The 20217-nt window shown below is 34.6% G+C and overlaps 1 protein-coding gene across 8 annotated transcripts in view; it reads right to left on the bottom strand.

The window, feature by feature from the left end:
* The window catches only part of NAALADL2 (N-acetylated alpha-linked acidic dipeptidase like 2), a 1495786-nt gene that overhangs the window by 678306 nt on the left and 797263 nt on the right, over nucleotides 1-20217 (bottom strand). For all 8 annotated transcript variants that reach the window (XM_043875325.1, XM_043875329.1, XM_043875328.1 and 5 more), the window contains one exon: nucleotides 10852-11125. In XM_043875325.1, the coding sequence (XP_043731260.1) occupies nucleotides 10852-11125 (274 nt within the window). The remainder of the gene's footprint in view (nucleotides 1-10851; nucleotides 11126-20217) is intronic.

Here is a 20217-nt window from a genome sequence, read left to right as displayed (position 1 = left end):
TGGGAAAGATTGAAGGCAAAAGGAGAATGGGATGACAGAGTAAGAGATGGTTGGATGGCATCAGCATCACCGACTCAATGGACATGAGTCTGAGTAAACTCTGAGAGCTGGCAATGGACAGAGAGGCCTGGCGTGCTGCAGACCATGGGGTCGCAGAATAGGACACAACTGAGTGACTGAACTGAACTGAATAATGAAGAGTTCAGAATTCGAATATTGTTAACATTTTATTAGCTCTTCTTTTTCAAGTAAACTGAATGGTTTTCCATCATAGATCTTATTCTGAAAATCACATTTAAAATATGAAAGCCAATGCTGCTTCTTCCCACCCCTGTGGTGTGGCAGACATCACTAATCAATCATCACCCTTTCAAAAGCCTCTAAATACTATTCTCGCTAATAGAGACCAGTTAAGACGGGGTTGACATCAGCATGCAGTTATACAAATATTTAGTTTTTAGTATGAACTAAGTATTAATAATTTAAATAACATTTATTTAAAATATTTACTAGTTTGGATAGCTGTAGACCTAATCATTTAAAATGGACTCCCAACCAATAAGAAGAGAAACCAGCTCATGTGCTAAATAAATACATTCAGCATGAAGTCTGGGACACATAATCCATTCTGCTAATATATAATGCATATCTATCTAAAGGAGCATAAGCTGGAATCAATATTGCTGTGAGAAATATCAATAACCTCAAATATGCAGATGATATCACTCTTATGGCAGAAAGCGAAGAGGAACTAAAGAACCTCTTGATGAAAGTGAAAGAACAGAGTGAAAATGTTGGCTTAAAACCCAACATTCAGAAAACTAAGATCACAGCATTCAGTCCCATCACTTCATGGCAAATAGATGGGGAAACAATGGAAACACTGAGAGACTTTATTTTGGGGGGCTCCAAAATCACTGCAGATGGTGACTGCAACCATGAAATTAAAAGACATTTGTTCCTTGAAAGAAAAGCTATGACTAACCTAGACAGCATATTAAAAAGCAGAGACATTAGGTTGCCAAAAAAGGACCATCTACTCAAACTATGCTTTTTCCAGCAGTTATGTATAAATGTGAGAGTTGAACTATAAAGAAAGCTGAGTGCTAAAGGATTGATGCTTTTGAACTGCGGTGTTGGAGAAGACTCTTGAGAGTCCCTTGGACTGCAAGGAGATCCAACCAGCCCACCCTAAAGGAGATCAGTCCTGATCTTTGGAAGGACTGATGCTGAAGCTGAAACTATAATACTCTAGCAACCTGATGTGAAGAACTGACTCACTGGAAAAGACCCTGATGCTGGGAAAGATTGAAGGCAGGAGGAGAAGGGGATGACAGAGGATGAGATGGTTGAATGGCATCACCAACTCAATGGACATGAGTTTGAGTAAGCTCTGGAAGTTGGTGATGGGCAGGGAAGCTTGGTGTGTTGCAGTGCATGGGTACACAAAGTCAGAAATGACTGAGTGACTGAACTGAGTAAAGGAGAGAAAATTAAGTTAAAGTAACATAGAAATTTAACTCAAGTAGAACAAAATTCTGTTAGAATTACATTTCCATATTTAAGTTGATAATCTCCAGAGTCAACAGGCAAAATAATGTAAATTTGGGGTAAGAATGTATACTAGATTCCTTGTTCAGTCTCTCAGTCATATCTGACAGGACTGTAGCACACCAGGCTTCCCTGTCCTTCACTATCCCCTAGAGTTTACTCAAATTCATGTCCATTGAGTCAGCAGCAGCAGCACATTTTACCATGGAGATTATCAGTTGCTTTCAGTATCTTCAGAACATTCATGTTCAGTAGATAGTTCTGCCCACTATATAGGTGAGGAAACAGAGGCTAAAATATTTAGGTAATACGCTGTTAATAGCAGATTGGCACCATGAAGTTGTATAATTGCTTACCTAACTGCCAGCTTCCCCTATTAGACTGTCAGTTACATGTGGGCAGTGTCCAAAGATTCTTATATATTACTTTGCCCCTGTGATCAGCATAAAAAGGCATGTGGCATGTAGCCAGCAGGCTAAATTCTGTATTAGTTCATCTTTCAGGGTCAAAACAAAATATAAGGACAAACAGATTAATAAACAAAGGGTACTTTATTTAATAAATGATACTCAATATCTTAAAGTAAGAGTATTGAAAGAGTTGCAAATTCATTCAAGAGAATTCCTTCTGGAGACCATGATTGTGATAGAATTCTGCTTCCTTTAGTTTAATTATATTAGTGTACTGAAATAGTGTATAAATCTAAGGATCAACCTTTACATAGATCTCTCTAGTTCTGAAAAGACTGAATTTGCAGCATCCAATGAAATGAGGTAAATATTTGTAAACTGTTTACTGGCATTTTATGGAAATTAAACGATAAATTAAATCTTCAAAGAAAGTTACTTTATCACAACATTATAAGTGGTATGCTTAAAATCATATTCAGTTCAGTTCAGTTCAGTAGCTCAGTCATGTCTGAATCTTTGCGACCCCATGAATCGCAGCATGCCAGGCCTCCCTGTCCATCACCAACTCCCGGAATTCACCCAAACCCATGTGCATGGAGTTGGTGATGCCATACTACCATCTCATCCTCTGTTATCCCCTTCTCCTCCTGCCCTCAATTTTTACCAGCATTGGGGTCTTTTCAAATGAGTCAGCTCTTTTCATCAGGTGGCCAAAGTATTGGAGTTTCAGCTTCAGCATCAGTCCTACTAATGAACACCCAGGACTGATCTCCTTTAGGATGGACTGGTTGGATCTCCTTGCTGTCCAATGGACTCTCAAGAGTCTTCTCCAACACCACAGTTCAAAAGCATTAATTCTTCAGCACTCAGCTTTCTTTATAGTCCAACTCTCACATCCATACATGACTACTGGAAAAACTATAGGTTTGACTAGACAGGCCTTTGTTGGCAAAGTAATGTCTCTGCTTTTTAATATGCTGTCTAGGTTGGTCACAACTTTCCTTCCAAGGAGTAAGCATCCTTTAATTTCATGGCTGAAATCACCATCTGCAGTGATTTTGGAGCCCCCAAAGTAAAGTCTGTCACTGTTTCCACTGTCTCCCCATCTATTTCCCATGAAGTAATGGAACCAGATGCCATGATCTTAGTTTTCTGAATGTTGAGCTTTAAGTCAACTTTTTTGCTCTACTCTTTCACTTTCATCAAGAGGCTCTTTAGTTCTTCTTCACTTTCTGCCATAAGGGTGTTGTCATCTGCATATCTGAGGTTACTGATATTTCTCCTGACAATCTTGATTCCAGCTTGTGCTTCTTCCAGCCCAGCGTTTCTCATGATGTACTCTGCATATAAGTTACATAAGCATATTCATATTAAAACTAAAAATTCTAACCTAGAATGTTCTATCAAATAGTTATTGTGATTCAAAAATCTTTAGAAATAACTAGTCAAATTAATAATCTGTAGCCAAACACCTTCTCAGTCAAAATGCCACATTTCTTCTAATGAAGATGGAGAAAAATGGTCCAATGCACTTTAACTGTTTAGGAAAATTCAGTTATCTTTGCTGTAAACTTTTATTTCATAAAGTAAGCTTTTTATTTTCCTGGGAATACGATGCAACCTCCCTAACAAATATTTAACTATGGATGCTATGTTGTGATATATCACTTCTTTATTTGTAGATGTTTCTGTCTAAATATTAAATCCAGGAATAATATATACCTTAAATATGTGAAAAATAACCACATGGATTATCTTGGGGAAAAAAGCAGCCAATTATGAAATTCTTTTGCTAACTTAGTTACTTCACAGAGCTCATGAAATCAGAAACAGAAGATAATATTAAATCAAGTGATTTTCTACAGAGTTTAAAAAGTGAATCACTTACATATACTGTGTTCAGAACCATTTATTTCACACTGTTGTGCATTGTTGACCAAAAGATCGATTCCACAAGAGAAAAAGAGGGGGGCAAATAAAATGCAAAACCCTTTTCAATATTGAAAAACTGCTCCAAGCTCACATTTCTGTTTGTGAGAGTGTAGATTCATTTTCACCCCTAGAAAAACAATACAATTTCAGTCTGTTCTGTTAGCTTTCTGATATTTTTACCTGTAACAAAAAGAATTCAGAGCTAAATGCATATAGCTTTTTCTTCTGCCATAACACTGATAAGTTTGCCTTTGCTTGATAATATTAAAAATTCAAAAGAAGAAGACAAAGTTTTCCCAGCCATGAGAAAATAGACATCTGACTACAAGTTATCCAAGGATTCCATGCCAGTTATTATTTTCTCTCTTCAGATTTTTTGACAAAATATTTGATGCAGTTTTCAGATATCATGTGTTATATACTATGTATTGATATTTTACAAAACAAAGACAAGGAACTCTCTTCAGTCCCAAATTGACATGATTTGTCATTCTGCATTCAAAAATGAAATATTTCTTTTATTAGAGCTTTCAGTTTTAAAAGAAAACATATAGTCGGGGATTGTATGTATTTTATTATGTATTCATACTTAAGGCATTTTCCTCCCTTCCTAATATTTATTTTGTTAAATAGAAGATAGGAAAATTATATTCACACAATATGTTAAAAATGTACTCCAAGTTTTATGATATATAGTTCTACTATTTACTTAATTTCTTCCATTTGAAGGTGTCTCCTTTTATCAACTACTAATCACAGCAATAGGTAACATTTATTGAGTGCTTCTAAGTAGCAGACCCTTTATATGGTTTCTATCATTTCTTGCCCACAGCAATTACTTGAGGTACTATAATTATTCCTCTTTTACAGATGAGGAAGCTTAGAGAATTGAAGTAACCAACCCATGGGATAGTGTTTAGTGTGTTCGTAACAATATTTCATGCACAGTAAATGAGTTGTTGAAAAAGTTTCTTCATAGAATTGCATCACTTGGATTGTCTTTCAAATGCAAAATAATGCTTAAGCAAAAAAACCTCCAAAATTCATAAAATGTATTGGAATAAAAACAAATCCTTTATTCAAAATAAGAACACAGTAGACCCAATCTGACAAACTTTTATTAAATAAAGATTAATTGTTCCCATTGTTTCTCTGTATCTGAATGGGGTTCACAAAAGACAAAAGAAACAATTGCATGGAAATTACATAAAGCCATATATTCTATTTATAAAACTGACTAGACATTGTCAGTACTATCAGTGTCTTTAACATTATGATGATATTACAGCTAATATTTCCCATTAATACAAACATAAATCACTATTACTTCCTGAAACTAACCTCAGTTCAGTTAAGTTCAGTCACTCAGACATGTCCAACTCTATGCGAACCTATGGAGGGAGCACACCAGGCTTTCCTGTATCATCAACTCCCGGAGCTTACTCAAACTCATGTCCATCCTGTCGGTGATGCAATCCAACCATCTCATCCAATGTCGTCCCCTTCTTCTCCCATCTATAATCTTTCCCAGCATCAGGGTCTTTTCAAATGATTTAGTTCTTCACATCAGGTGGCCAAAGTATTGCAGTTTCAGCTTCAGCATCAGTCCTTCCAATGAATACTGAGGACTGATTACCTTTAGGATGGACTGGTTGGATCTCCTTGCAGTCCAAGGGAGTCTCAGGATTCTTCAACACCACAGCTCAAAAGCATCAGTTCTTCAGCACACAGCTGTCTTTATAGTCCAACTCACGTCTATACATGACTACTGGAAAAACCATAGCTTTGACCAGACAGACCTTTGTTGGTAAAGTAACATTTCTGCTTTTTAATATGCTATCTAGGTTGATCATAGCTTTTCTTCCAAGGTCATGGCAGCAGTCACCATCTGCAGTGATTTTTCAGTTCAGGTCAGTCACTCAGTCGTGTCTGACTCTTTGCGACCCCATGAGCCACAGCATGCCAGGCCTCCCTGTCCATCACCAACTCCCAGAGTCCACCCAAACGTATGTCCATCGAATCAATGATGCCATCCAACCATCTCATCTCATCCTCTGTCGTCCCCTTATCCTTCCCTCAATCTTTCTCAGCATCAGGGTTTTTCCAGTGAATCAGCTCTTTGCATCAGGTGGTCAAAGTATTGGAGTTTCAGGTTCAACATCAGTCCCTCTAATGAATACCCAGGACTGATCTCCTTTAGGATGGACTGGTTAGATCTCCTTGCTGTCCATTGGACTCTCATGAGTCTTCCCCAACACCACAGTTCAAAAGCATCAATTCCTCGGTGCTCAGCTTTCTTTATAGCCCAATTCTCACTTCCAGACATGACCACTGGAAAAACCATAGCCTTGACTAGAAGGACCTTTGTTGGCAAAGTAATGTCTCTGCTTTTTAATATGCTGTCTAGATTGGTCATGACTTTCCTTCCAAGGAGTAAGCGTCTTTTAATTTCATGGCTGCAATCACCATCTGCAGTGATTTTGAAGCCCAGAAAAATAAAGTCACCCACTGTTTCTACTGTTTCCCCATCTATCGGCCATGAAGTAATGGGACTGGATGCCATGATCTTAGTTTTCTGAATGTTGAACTTTAAGCCAACTTTTTCACTCTCCTCTTTCACTTTCATCAAGTGACTCTTTAGTTCTTCTTCACTTTCTGCCATAAGGGTAGTGCCATCTGCATATCTGAGGTTATTGATATTTTTTCCAGTAATCCTGATTCCAGCTTGTGCTTCATCCAGCCTGGCATTTCACATGATGTACTCTGCATATAAGTTAAATAAGCAGGGTGACAATATACAGCCTTGATGTACTCCTTTTCCTATTTGGAACCAGTCTTTTGTTCCATGTCCATTTCTCACTGTTGCTTCTTGACCTACATACAGATTTCTCAGGAGGCAGGTCCAGTGTTCTGGTATTCCCATCTCTTTAAGAAATTTTCCACAGAAACTAACCTCACTCATGCTAATTTATTTATGGATCCATTTTAATATGTATTTTGCATCTGACAGGGCAACTCTCCTTAGAACCATTTTACTGACCCACCTGTCATTATGATGGGGTAAACAATGTCACCTTTCTGGTGCACAATGAATTACAAAGAAGTTGCAAAGTACACCATCCATCATGCTGGCACTAAGTAGGTTTTCAAAGTAGATCTCAGATATCACAAATGCTGTTTAGACTGTTACCAGAAAGCAAAAATTGGAAGCTTATACAAAACAGTCATATGATGAATGAACATGACAGCTCTTCAAAGAAAAAGGGTACGCCTTGTCTACAAATAACCTTGTCAAAAGCAAAAGTAGTGGGGAGCTTGGCTGGCAGTCAGACCAGAATAATTTAAGAACTTGATAATGGCTCTGCCTGATAGAAATTCATGCAAACACAATATACTCAAAATCAAAAAGTAGGTATGCCTGTATCATCAGCAGCAACCTCTCAAGCTTAATTTGAATTAGGAAATATTCTGAAGAAACACGGAAAATTCACCATTATCCTATTAACTAGAATATATATGTTTCACTAATACATCCATCTAAAACATGTATATAAAATACATGCAAGCAATCCATATGCATATAAAATAATCACCGAGAAATGCTTTTGAAAATTATACTACTAATATAGTGATATAGTGTGAATTCAACAAATCAATATCAACATGAAGTGAAGTGGTTAGCTGTTCAGTTGTATCTGACTCTTTGTGACCCCCATAAACTGTAGCCCACCAGGCTTCTCTCTCAAATTATCCAGGCAAGAATAGTGAAGTGGGTAGCCATTCCTTTCTCCAGGGGATCTTTCTGACCCAGGGAGCTAACCTGGGTCTTCTGCATTGCAGGTGGATTCTTTATCATATGAGCCACCAGAGGGGTATATCCTTTATTTATATTATTTATATAAATATTTAAATTATTATGTATTTAGTATAACAGATTTGAATTGCTAAAATAATTCTAAAAAATACTTATTACCAATGTTTTCATCTAATTTGCAGTTAATTTCTTAAATATGTTCTTCAAATACAAGGTATTTGTTTTATCCATAATTGCATTTTAGTTCTTTTAATATTATTCCCTCCTATGTAGGCCCAATATTTCAAACATAGAATATATTTCTACATCTATAACTAACTTTATTTCTCTCTTTTAATAGTCATATTTTGAATTTTCCAATATTTCTTTATTAAAAATGCTAGTTTCTCAAAAAATTCAAGTATAATTGATAATATTATATTAGTTTCATGTATACAACATAGTGATTCAGTATTTTTATAGATTATACATCATTTAAAGTCATTATAAAATATTGGCTTTATTTCCTATGCTGTACCTCTTTGTAGCATATTTATTTTATACATAGTAGTTTATACTTATTAATCCCCTATCTTTCCCTTTCCTTTCCCTCTCCCACTAGTAACCACTAGTTTGTTCTCAACATTTATTAGATTTTTTTTTGTTTTGTTATACTTATTCATTTTATTTTTTATATTCCACACATAAGTGATAAAATAATGTATTTGTCTTTCTCTGTCTGACATTTCATTAAGCCTAATACCCTCCAGGTCCATCCATGTTGTCTCAAGTGGCAAAATTTCAGTTTTTATGGCTGAGTAACATACCACTGTCTATGTGTTCGTGTGTATGTGTAAAATAACATCTCTATGAACACTGGGATGGATATATATTTTCAAGTTAGTGTTTTTATTTTCTTCGAATATATACTCAGAAGTGGAATTTCTTGGTCATATGGTATCTCTATTTTTAGTTTTCTACATACTGTTTTAAGAACCTACATACTGTTTTAAATAGTGGCTGCACCAATTTATAGTCCCACCAAGAACGTAGGTTTCCATGACTTGTCACTTCACAAACAGCTCAGTACTTCCACGATTCCATGATGTATAATCTATAAAAATATTGAATCACTATGTTGTATACATGAAACTAATATAATATTATCCATTATACTTGAATTTTTTGAGAAACTAGCATTTTTAATAAAGAAATGTTGGAAAATTCAAAATATGACTATTAAAAGGGAGAAATAAAGTGAGTTGTAGATGTAATTGATAAGATGAATGTATAATAATCAGAGATATGATTACATAGGAATACAGAAAACAATTCACTGTGTGCAGGGGATTGTTAGAGACATCTATACGGAGACAACAGACACAAGTTATAGTTCCATGACTTTTTCCTATCAGCTCAGTCAAGGAATAATGAATGTTTGCCAGAGGAAATTGAAAAGAAAATAAATGGGGGTGATTCCAAGGACCTTCTTGGTCTTCTGGGATTTTATTGTTCTGTGTTTGGGATGCACTTTGTTTAGGGAAGGAGATGACACTGATATACTTGAATCAACTGGGATAAGGAGGAACCTGGAAATGTTAGGCTTTCCTTGTAGCTCAGTGGGTAAAGAATCCACCCGTGATGCGGGAGACCTGGGTTCAATCCCTGAGTTGGGAAGATCCCCTGGAGAAGGGAAAGACTAACCACTCAAGTATTCTGGCCTGGAGAATGCCATAGACTGTATAGTCCATGAGGTTGCAAAGAGTCTGACACGACTGAGCGACTTTCACTTACACGACTTTGGGAATCTGAGGAGAAAATCTGTGCGTTAACTTTAGAATCTCAATTTAAGACCAAAGTTTCTGAACCAAAGAAAGAAAACTAGCAGCCTCCTTCTATCTCTATTAATATGCGGGTACATATCTATTATTGCCTATCAGAAATAGGGTATAGTAATCAAATCAAACCATGAGTCCTACACTAGAAATATTACACTTAATATTATGTGAACTGTTAATAAAAAGACTTTCAAGATGGTGCTGGTTATGTGTAGTAGTTATGCTAAATGTCAAGGATGTTAAAACACAGAACAAAATCAGTGCTGAAAGATCAGTTAACTCTCTCCCCAAAAAATTAACAAAAAAATTAGGAACAAGCCTTTATTTATGCAATGTAACTTTAAATGATTTAAATTAATCATCTTATTCTGACTTAATCATAAATTAGAATCTTAAAAAGCTGTGTCAATAATTAGCAGAAACATCATTTTATTCACACAAAATCTATAGAAGAAATTTATACCTTTATAAAGAAACTAAATGTGTTTATTAAAATGAGACTTTGATATGGATATGGAAAATTTGCCTATAAAGGAAACTAGTGATCACTTAAACGCTTGAAGTCTAACTGCTATATTGTCCTAACAATAGGCTAAGCTCTATCCTCCAAGATTTACATCTATTAATTCAATTCTCACAACAAGATTATGAAGCTGAGACCATTATTATCCCCATTTCAGAGATGAGAAAACTCAGCCCTAGATGCTTAATTATCAGTGATAATTGGGGATTTGAGAATTGAAACTAAACTAGTCCACGTGGCTCTAGAAGCTGTGCGCCTAACCACAATGCTGGAAAAACACTTTAAAAAACAAAACAAAACAAAACAAACAACAGCTAACTTAGAAAGACTAAAGTGAAAAATTCACACCTGGTCCCTTTTTCATGTATTTTCCATCATAAAGCAGAAACACTATATGTCAAATCTTAAATGTGTGAATAATCACATCAATTTTCCACTTGATTTCTTGTGTGCATACACAATCTCAAAACACAACTGCCTCCATTTCTACTCTTTCTGTCCACACCAATCTATTGAAACTTGCCTCTTTAGAACCAAAGAAGAAAATGAATTTGCAAAATGTGAATGACTCAGTCACACATTCAACACTTTTGAATTAAATTCTTCTAACATGTTTTCACTCTCGAAATATGACAAGGGTCAGGCAATTTAAATCTTCCTTCCCCTTTCCTGGCACCTCTACACTGAGAACATTTAATGGTTACTTTGGTATGCTGTATCTTGCCAGTTAGTTCAATTTAGATGAAAGCTGTTGTTTTCTAATTTCATTTCACTGTAAATGACAGAGATAAATGGTCATATTACCTCGAGAATTCCATTGGCAGAATAGGCTGCGTATGAATATAGCAGGTCTTGGCTGCTCCGTTTTCTGGCTTCTTCACCGCAAGGCTGGCCATTAGGATGAAAGCACTGGCCACTGCTGATCAGAGTCACAGAGCTGGGAGAAAGACCTGGCAGGTTCAGCAACACAGAGTAATTTACAAGCTGTATATCTTCTAGGCCCAAAGTAGCCCACTGAGTCTTAATCTTCTTTGAAATTTCCGTGTCATCTTCACTTTTGTACAGCTGTACCAAATTTCTGAAAGAAATTTAAAAAGCATACTCTCAAAAAAAGACAAAACAGGAAAATCTTTATTCTTTTGAGTTATGGTTGTTCCTATATGAACCATTATTAATAGATAAGGGATATGAAAGATGAATGAGACAGGATGCCACACAAGAAACTCAGTTTGGTAGAGGTGATGAGCTCGTACAGAAATTATACAAAATCAAAGCAGAATGAATTAAACTCTTAATTAAGAACTAATAAAGGACTATGGGACTACCAAGAGGAGAGTAATCGATGACAACTAGTTCTTTTATTAGTTCTGATCCTTCTATTGACATCAGCATAATCTATTTAAAACTGGGCTCCAAAATGAGTAATCATAATGGTTGAGACAGTTATGTATTGTGGTTAACATAATTACATATAAAGCTATGTAATTAATACACAGCTATTGCTATTTAAAATGATTCAGAGGCAAATCTTGATATAAATTACATGCCAAATTACATGATGCTATGAAAATGATGATATGCAGTAAAATCAGTATATCCTGTTAACGCCAACCACATATTGTCAAACCAATATGAAGTTAATTTTCATGTATTCTTGCTGTGTAGTCTATAAATTTATTTCTATACCTGTTCCAAGTCCATAGTAATACTATTTTTGCTCATGACATCCTAGAAACCAGAAACACTGTGGTTAAAAAAATGCAAAGAACTTGGGAAAAAATGAGACATGGGAAATTAAAATGTTAAAATTTAATAAAGTTTTGCTTTGTTTGGGGCTACAAAATAAAAGAACCAGCTCTTTTTGGTTTTTGGCAAAAAAAATGTATCTATCTTCCTATAAACATTTCATTTCTATCTAAACTATTACCTAATAGTATGGATATTTTTTATTATTTTTGCCCATCACATTATTTTTCTCAATTTAAGCCTCCAACTAAAAAAATAAAATGGAAAAAAATAAAAATAAAAAGTCTTTAAAAAAAAAACAAACCCCAAAAAACCAGTCGATCCTAAAGGAAATCAACACTGAATATTCATTGTAAGGACTGATGCTGAAGCTGAAGCCTCAATCTTTTGGCCACCTGATGTGAAGAGACAACTCATTGGAAGAGCCCCTGATTCTGGGAAAGACTGAGGGCAAGAGGAGAAGAGGGCAGCAAAGGATGATATGGTTGGCATCATCACCTCAATGGTTATGAGTCTGAACAAACTCCAGGAGATAGTGAAGGACAGGGAAGCCTGGTAGGCTTTAGTCCATGGGGCCACAAACAGTTGGACATAACTTAGTGACTGAATAAGGGTACTTACCTTCTCCCAATTTTTGGCTTCTCTTTCATTTTCAATGTCTTGTTTTATGACGAAATAAAGTTTTATAATCTTAGTGTGCAATTTTGGAGGTTTTTAGTTTCTTGTTTCTATTGAATAGAACATATGGTGCCATACTCTGGCCACAGTATGGTGTCAGTTGCTCCAGAAAGCCTTTGTGTACATGCTTTTTTTTTTTAATACAATGTAATGATTTGCACATTTTTCTGAATCTTCTCAAACCTGAGGTAATGAAGTTATTTTCATAAAAGATTTAAAGAACTAAGTTTTTCACATTTCAGTGTTTACCTGGAATATTTGTGTGTGTGGTGTGGCAGAAATGCGTGCAATATTATCCAATATTATTTTTGTGTATGAATAATCATCCTGGTTCCCATTGCTACATTCTTCACTCATGTGCAGTGACAATTCTTTCATTTATATATATATTTCTACATGTCTTTGGGTCTGACCAGGCTCCTTAGTCAATTCCATTCATCTTTTTGATCCATCTTCATAGCAATACTCCATTTAAATCATTATTACCTTAAAATATGGCTCAATATTCAGAATGGCAAGTCCTCTAATTGTTAATCCTCAAGAACATTTTCATTATTTTTTCTCTCCCATATTAATATTAAAATTACATGTATCAATTTCCATATCAAGATTATGATTAGAATTACATTAAAACTTGAGCATCTATCCCCTATGTGTTAGATATGAAGCCTTTATAAGGACTTATTACTATTCCTATAACATCCAAGAGGGAAATAATCTGGATAAACAGTTAAGAATTAGGACCCAAATCCTACTTCTTCCACACTTACTTTATAGATATTTGTTCAATATTTATTGATATACCATGTTATACATTATCTCTACCTGATAGAGATTATCTTATCAAACTGTTGCATACTATGGTGGTTAGCTGGATTTAAAGGAACATGTATTATAGTACTCTGAATACCACTATATCAACAAAACAAATATGTACCCTGAATATATTAACAAAGCTTTGTTATACACAGTTATAAAAATATCAGCCCTAGAAAATGATTGAAGAAACATTTCCTAATAAATATTTCCTAACATTCCAAATAATTAAGCTAGTAAATACCTCTTCAAAGTCAATCTTCCTAATATTAACTTTTGATTCTTTTTTAATTTAAATATAATTTAAAATTAATCAAGTTGTTTTAAATTTATTTTAAATTTATCAAATTGTTTATATGAGTCTTGTCTCATGCACCATTCCCCTTGAAAAAAGATTTAAGGAAGCTATGAGTTCTGTGTTCTAAAATTATGTAACCTTTAAATCTAAATTGTTTCACATAAATTAGTTTTATTGATACCAATGGTTGGTTCAAATGATTCTATCTACTAATCATTCTAAATCCCTTAGAATGTTAAAATGCCCGTTTTGAGAATTTACAGTTTTCTGAACTTCCCCCTCAAAATATTTTGAGATACATGGTAAACAGTTCTGTTATAATTAGGCAGTTTGCTATATTCAAAGGGAAATATTATTAAGTAATTAACTGCAAAATAATCTCAATTTACTAATTTCAGAGAAAGCTGAAAAATTAGGAGTGTGTCACCTAAAATCACACGGAATTTGAGAGAAAGTTTTGCTCTGCTTTACTTTTTAAAATAAGAGTTTCCATGGGCCAATAGTTTTGGCAGGAAGCATAATGAACTGTGATGCCTGAGACCTGAATTTGGAAGTAAGCTTGGCATTAGTGTTTCATTGGCCAGTAGAGACTGGAAATGGGAGGATTATGGCTTTGCTAGACAAAATTCTGTTTATATCAATATTCAACACCTGCTACTGGATGAGCCACAGAGCAACACTGGTGTTAAAATTGGAAGAAGCGATGCATGTAGTATTCCTAGTATAAGGGGGAGTGCCAAGATTCTACTGTAAATGAGCAGTGAGAGAAAAACCTCCAAAGAAACACACTCACAATACACAGAAAACAAACAGCACATTTACTAATGTCCACCGAGATTTTCTTATGAGCATGTGCAATAACATACACATACACTCATATTTGTATCAGTTCAATATTTTGCACATACTAATAAGTCAAAAGTTTTTTTAAAGTTAATTTGACTTGGTATTCAACGTAGTAAAATTCTCGGAATCATGCACTGTATGTGCCCAGTAAATTTCACGATGCTACAGCATGGACTGACTTTATCTCAGTTTTGCTTTAGAAATATTAAGAATAAAATGAATGGCAAAGCTATATCACACATGATAGCAATAAATCAAGTGGCTAGGAGGGTAAAGGATCATCCCCTCACCTTCCTGACCAGCCAGCCACTAACATCATGCCAAACAAAGCATGACTATGTGCCCAACTCCTTTTTTCCTTCTAAAATGCTGAATCAACAGTAAATCATGTACTGAATGTCTACTATAGAGACTGAAAACAGTGTGCATAATCAACTCGCAAAAAGATCCTCATGTATCTACTGTTACCACTTTACAATTAAGAAATTTGAGGGTCAGGTAATATAACTAAGTTGTATAATGTCCCGGATTAGGTAAGTCAGATTTCTTCTCCACTACACTGTATTTTAGATTTCCACACCATTTAGAAGGAGCAGATAGTCTTCCAAACTTTGATGCTTTCCAAAAGCAATAAAAATGTAGAGTGTTATAAAGAATAATATTTGGGTAAAGTAATTAAAAGTTGGATGGTGTGAGGTTAGAGGAAAATGGCCTTTATGTTCATGACAAAATAAGACTTAGGGAAATCACAGTAACTATTTTCAGAATACAGAAGCCCCAAGTTCAGAGTTTGAGAACCATCTGAAAGAAAAAAAAAAAGCAAAAACCTGCTTATTATATATCACATTGAAAAAAAAAGCTATCGCAGAAGTATATTAACTGAAAGAGACCTTAATACCTCCTCATGATCAAGGAGAACATGGAGCATAGCTGTCTGCTTTGCAAATTATGGAAGGCACACAGATGATCACCAAGGCACCACGCTTGGTGATCTCCAGTTAAATACCAGCATAAAGCTGGTAGTCAATACTCAATTCATTAATTTAACTGGATATGACACAACTAGTAAAATAAGCTTGACTAAAATCTAGGAAACACAGAAATAAACTGCCAATACATCTGTTACTACCTGAATTAAAAAAAAAATTTTAAAAAGGGTGTAGTAGTATAACTCCTCATCTTTCATTCCTTACACACATTTATATAGGAAATAATTTCATCCCTGGTTAATACTGTGTGCACTTTGGACTGTATATTGTAGTATCTCATGATGAAGCATTTAAAAATATGTTTTAGAAAGAAGAAATGTGAACAAAATGAAGGCTAACGCAAGGCATGAAAGCTAATAAGCTTTTACAGAATGCACCATCCCTACAGAAGAATGTTACTGTTAACAGTACCTGACTTTAGAGACTCTTTCTAGTTTTTATGGAAAATAGTTGTCAAAGGTCACTTTCCAATTAAGTCACCTTATTTATCTAAACTAAATCTAAAAGTTAATTCACAAAATAAACAAGTTAATCCAATTAGTAGGGCAGTATAAGTCTTCAATATCATCTGTTTGTTCTCTAGTGAAAATGGCATAAACTTGGGTGGTACTAAAAATTAACACGGATTCTTGGTTTTGGAGAAGGAAATGGCAACCCACTCCAGTATTCTTGCCTGGGAAATCCCATGGACAGAGGAGCCTTGTGGGCTACAGTCCATGGATTGGCAAGAGTCAGACATGACTTAGCAACTAAACCACCAACTGTATAATCCAATGAATAAATATTGGGAGAAGCATACTCCATTTCAAGAAGATCATAATAAAGATGACTGATCTCCATGCTTCAGAATAAGCATTTTTACTGAGAATATTTTAAAGTACCTGAAACACTAACATGATTCCTTATTCTTGACATTAACACAAAATCATCAATGTATTTCACTAAACTAAAAAAACAGTCCATGGAATTGTCCAGGTCAGAATAAGGGAGTGAGTAGCCTTTCCCTTCTCCAGGGCATCTTCCCAACCCAGAAATCAAACCCAGGTCTCCCATGTTGCAGATGGATTCTTTACCAGTTGAGTCACAAGGGAAGTCTAAGAATACTGGAATGGGTAGCCTACCCTGTCTCCAGCAGATCTTCCTGACTCAGGAATTGAACTGGGGTCTCCTGCATTGCAGGTGAATTCTTTACCGACTGAGCTATCAGGGAAGCCCTAGTAAGTGGAAACCACAGCAAATAATTGGTAATTTTTTTTTAACTAATATACTGTTAAGACTACACTGAAAATATATTGTTGATACTTATTTTCATTTATTTTACAGTATAGCAAATTAAATCTTTAGTACAGCAAGGTCGACTAAAATGATAACATTATATAATGAGGGTAATTAATATACTGATATTTTAAAAATAATTTATAGATGTTATTTTTCTGTGACACTACAAATACATTAAAGCTATTGTCAGCACAAAGAATGATAATTTCTACATGAGGACAATAATCAGATCAGTAAGAATTTGTGTTGTTTGTCACTGTTAATCAAGACTACCTTTCATGAGCATATTCATTTCAGCACTCAAGAGTGAAATCTTCTCTATTAAATGATATGCATTGCATGATAAACTACATAAATCATGAGAAAAACAACTACTAATATGTCCATCTTTATGAACTGCATTGAAATCAATCTGTAGAGATATTTGGTCATTGGAAATCATAACAGTATGGAAACACAAATGAAAAATGAAAAGTAAATGTTAAAATGATAGAAAATTAGAGTTATGACAAAAAAACATATTGCAAACTGAGATATTTGAATAAGCTGTCATTTAGAAGCTTCATCTCTGTTATATACATGAAGAAAGAAGAAAAGAGGCTTATTGCTAGAGAAGAAACAAGCAGCATTGATGGTGATATTTCTGACATACTTCAACTACTGAACCTCATGGATAATCCGGTATAATTGGACAACCAACTGTCAACAAAAGATTGGTAGAGGGTAGTGGGTATGGGTGGGGAGAGACAGTAGCTTTGAGAGGAGGAAAACACAGAGTAAAGATACTGGATTCTGAATTCAGTAAAGAGGGCTTACATTTTGGCTTTTGCATATAAGCTATATGACCTTGCACATATCAATATCTTTTGAGCCTCAATTTCCAGACTGTAATCTGTTGAATAGTAACATGTTACCTTTTTTTTTCTTTTGAGAGCATTAAATACATATGTAAAGGGCTTAGCACAGTCTCTAGAACCTCCAGGGATATAATAAAGGTTACTTTACTTTCCCTTTTTCCTTTCCTAAATGATCTGTCCGAAGTACTGAAATAAAAATAACAGCATCTACTTTAGTACATGAACTACTTCAGAATACCTACCTGGATTTAATTTGATTCACAGTTGAAACTATTAAGCCCTATTTGTCATCTTTCTCTTCTTCTGAGTAAATTCATGATATTTAAATATACTGACACACATTTGAATTCTAGACACTGAATTGAATTTTTCATATTTTCTTTCTTTCTTACAGATCATTAACAGTTAAAAAAAAGGAACACAATGAAAAAACTAAGTTTAGAAGGAGCTCAGATTATTGCTTACCTATTCTTCAAAGAAAAATTAAAATCATCTCTCAAAGTTTTTATTTTTTTATTATGCAATTAATGTATATTTACTGGAGAAAAAAATAGAAAACATAGACAAGCAAAATTTAACAAAAGAATATAAGAAAATAATCCCAATAGGAAAATGCTCTCCTGGAAATAAAGCACAGTATTACCTTTGGTAATATTGAGCTCACAATTCAAATGCTTTTTAAAATAAATACTCATAATAGTCACAGCACTTACAGTGTTACCACTACCAACATTTTCTGAGATCTTAGTGCCAGTCATTGTTTTAGGTGGTTTATATCCACATCATATTTATACATGCAATTTAAAATTAAATTAAAATGGGCCTAGAAAAGAATGAGGATAATTCCCAAGTTTCAAGAGAGAATATCTAGAAATTTGTCTCTCTGCCTTGACATAAGCCAAATAGCTCAATATAGAGATGCCAGTTAATGAAAGTTGGCAGAGCAGGCTGACAGCATCAAGTCTGGAAGACAGAGGAGAAGCACATTTTCAGAGAACTGTACTCTTTCTAGTAAGAACAGAAAAGGTGAACATTTCTTGGTTAAAGATGTGTGTAGGTTGGTACCACTGAATGAATACTGATGATGCTAAAACAATTGAAGAAGGCTAATACGCTCCCAGGGCTTCCCTGGTAGCTCAGACAGTAGTCTGCCTGCAAAGTGGGAGACCCGGGTTTGATCCCTGGGTCAGGAAGATCCCCTGGAGAAGGAAATGGCAACCCACTCCAGTATTCTTGCCTGGGAAATCCCATTGATAGAGAGGCCTGGCAGGCTACAGTCCACAGAGTCTCAAAGAGTTGGACATGACTGAGCAACTAATACTTTCATTAATATGCTCTCAGATAAAGGAAAACAAAAGCACAGAGAATAGTACTCTCATCACTGAATATCTACTATGCACAAAGAAATTTTAAAGCTTCCATCTGGCAAAATCTGGCCAAAATATCTTAACGTCTTTGGCAGTTGGTCAAATCTCACTTTGTACTATCCCATGCATATTTTTTTGGACTTTGTCACTAGATACCTATTTTTATTCTCACATTCATTCACCCGCTACCCAAATAACCAGTGAGTGTCTATTGTATGGCAGCTTTGTGTGTGCTACAAGTAAGTAGTTAAACCAAAGAGACAAAACTCCCTGATCTCTAGTTAAGTGAAGTGGGCTTTAAAACTCACAAAACAAAATTTGAAAGTACAAATAAAATATTAAAATACACGGAGTTGGAAATTTTAACAAATTTCTCTCAATAACTGATAGAATAAGCCGAAAAAGAAAAGTTAGGGAATAGATGACCAGAATAATTTTAAAAATTGACCAATATAACATACATAGAAACCATATCCCATAACTTTCTAAGTGCACATGGCACATTTATCAGATCCCCATATGGTAGCCCATAAAAAGTGAGTCTCAACAAACTTCAAAACACTAAAATAATACAGACTCTTTGTTCTGAACACAGTGGAGTTAGGCTAGAACTCAATAACAAAAATATAAGCAGAAATTCCAGTTGCTTGGAAATTATATAATTCTAAGTAATCAACAAGTTAAAGATAAAATTAAAATTGGGAATATGTTTAAATGAGTGATAAAGAAAACACGAAATAGCAATATTTTTGGGAAGCAGTAAAGCAGTGCTTAGAGAAAAACATATTGCCTTAAACAAGTATGTAAGAAAACAAAGTCAATGATTTAACTTCAATTTCAAAACTTTAGAAAAATACAGCAAAATAAACTCAAATGAAATTTAAAAGAAGGAAATAATAAAAATAAGAGCAAAATGATTGAAATAGAAAAAAATGTATTGGAGAAAACATCCCATGAGCTCTCTGATAAGCATTTATTTTTTATATATCACATGAGTTTTTAATAGACATTCTTTTAATGAATATACTTTAATTACATAGTATGGAATATTTACATATCACATGAACATTATTTAATATTTGTAACCGTTTACATAATGTATGAAGTACATAATACATGAAACAACTATAAAGTGTCATTTTATCCTAAAAATTTAGCCAGCAAAGAAGTGAAATATACATAATAGTTTTCAGAAACTTGGTCAGGCTACTCATTAAACATAGCTAACACAAATATCCCCCTGCCCTTTCGTTAGTCTTCATCATTATTGTGATTTCTATATACACAAATTGTGA

Source organism: Cervus elaphus, chromosome 19, assembly GCF_910594005.1.
Source record: "Cervus elaphus chromosome 19, mCerEla1.1, whole genome shotgun sequence".
Classification (NCBI taxonomy): domain Eukaryota; kingdom Metazoa; phylum Chordata; class Mammalia; order Artiodactyla; family Cervidae; genus Cervus; species Cervus elaphus.
Note: the sequence above shows the minus strand (reverse complement) of the source record. Positions and strands in the feature narration are given on the sequence as shown.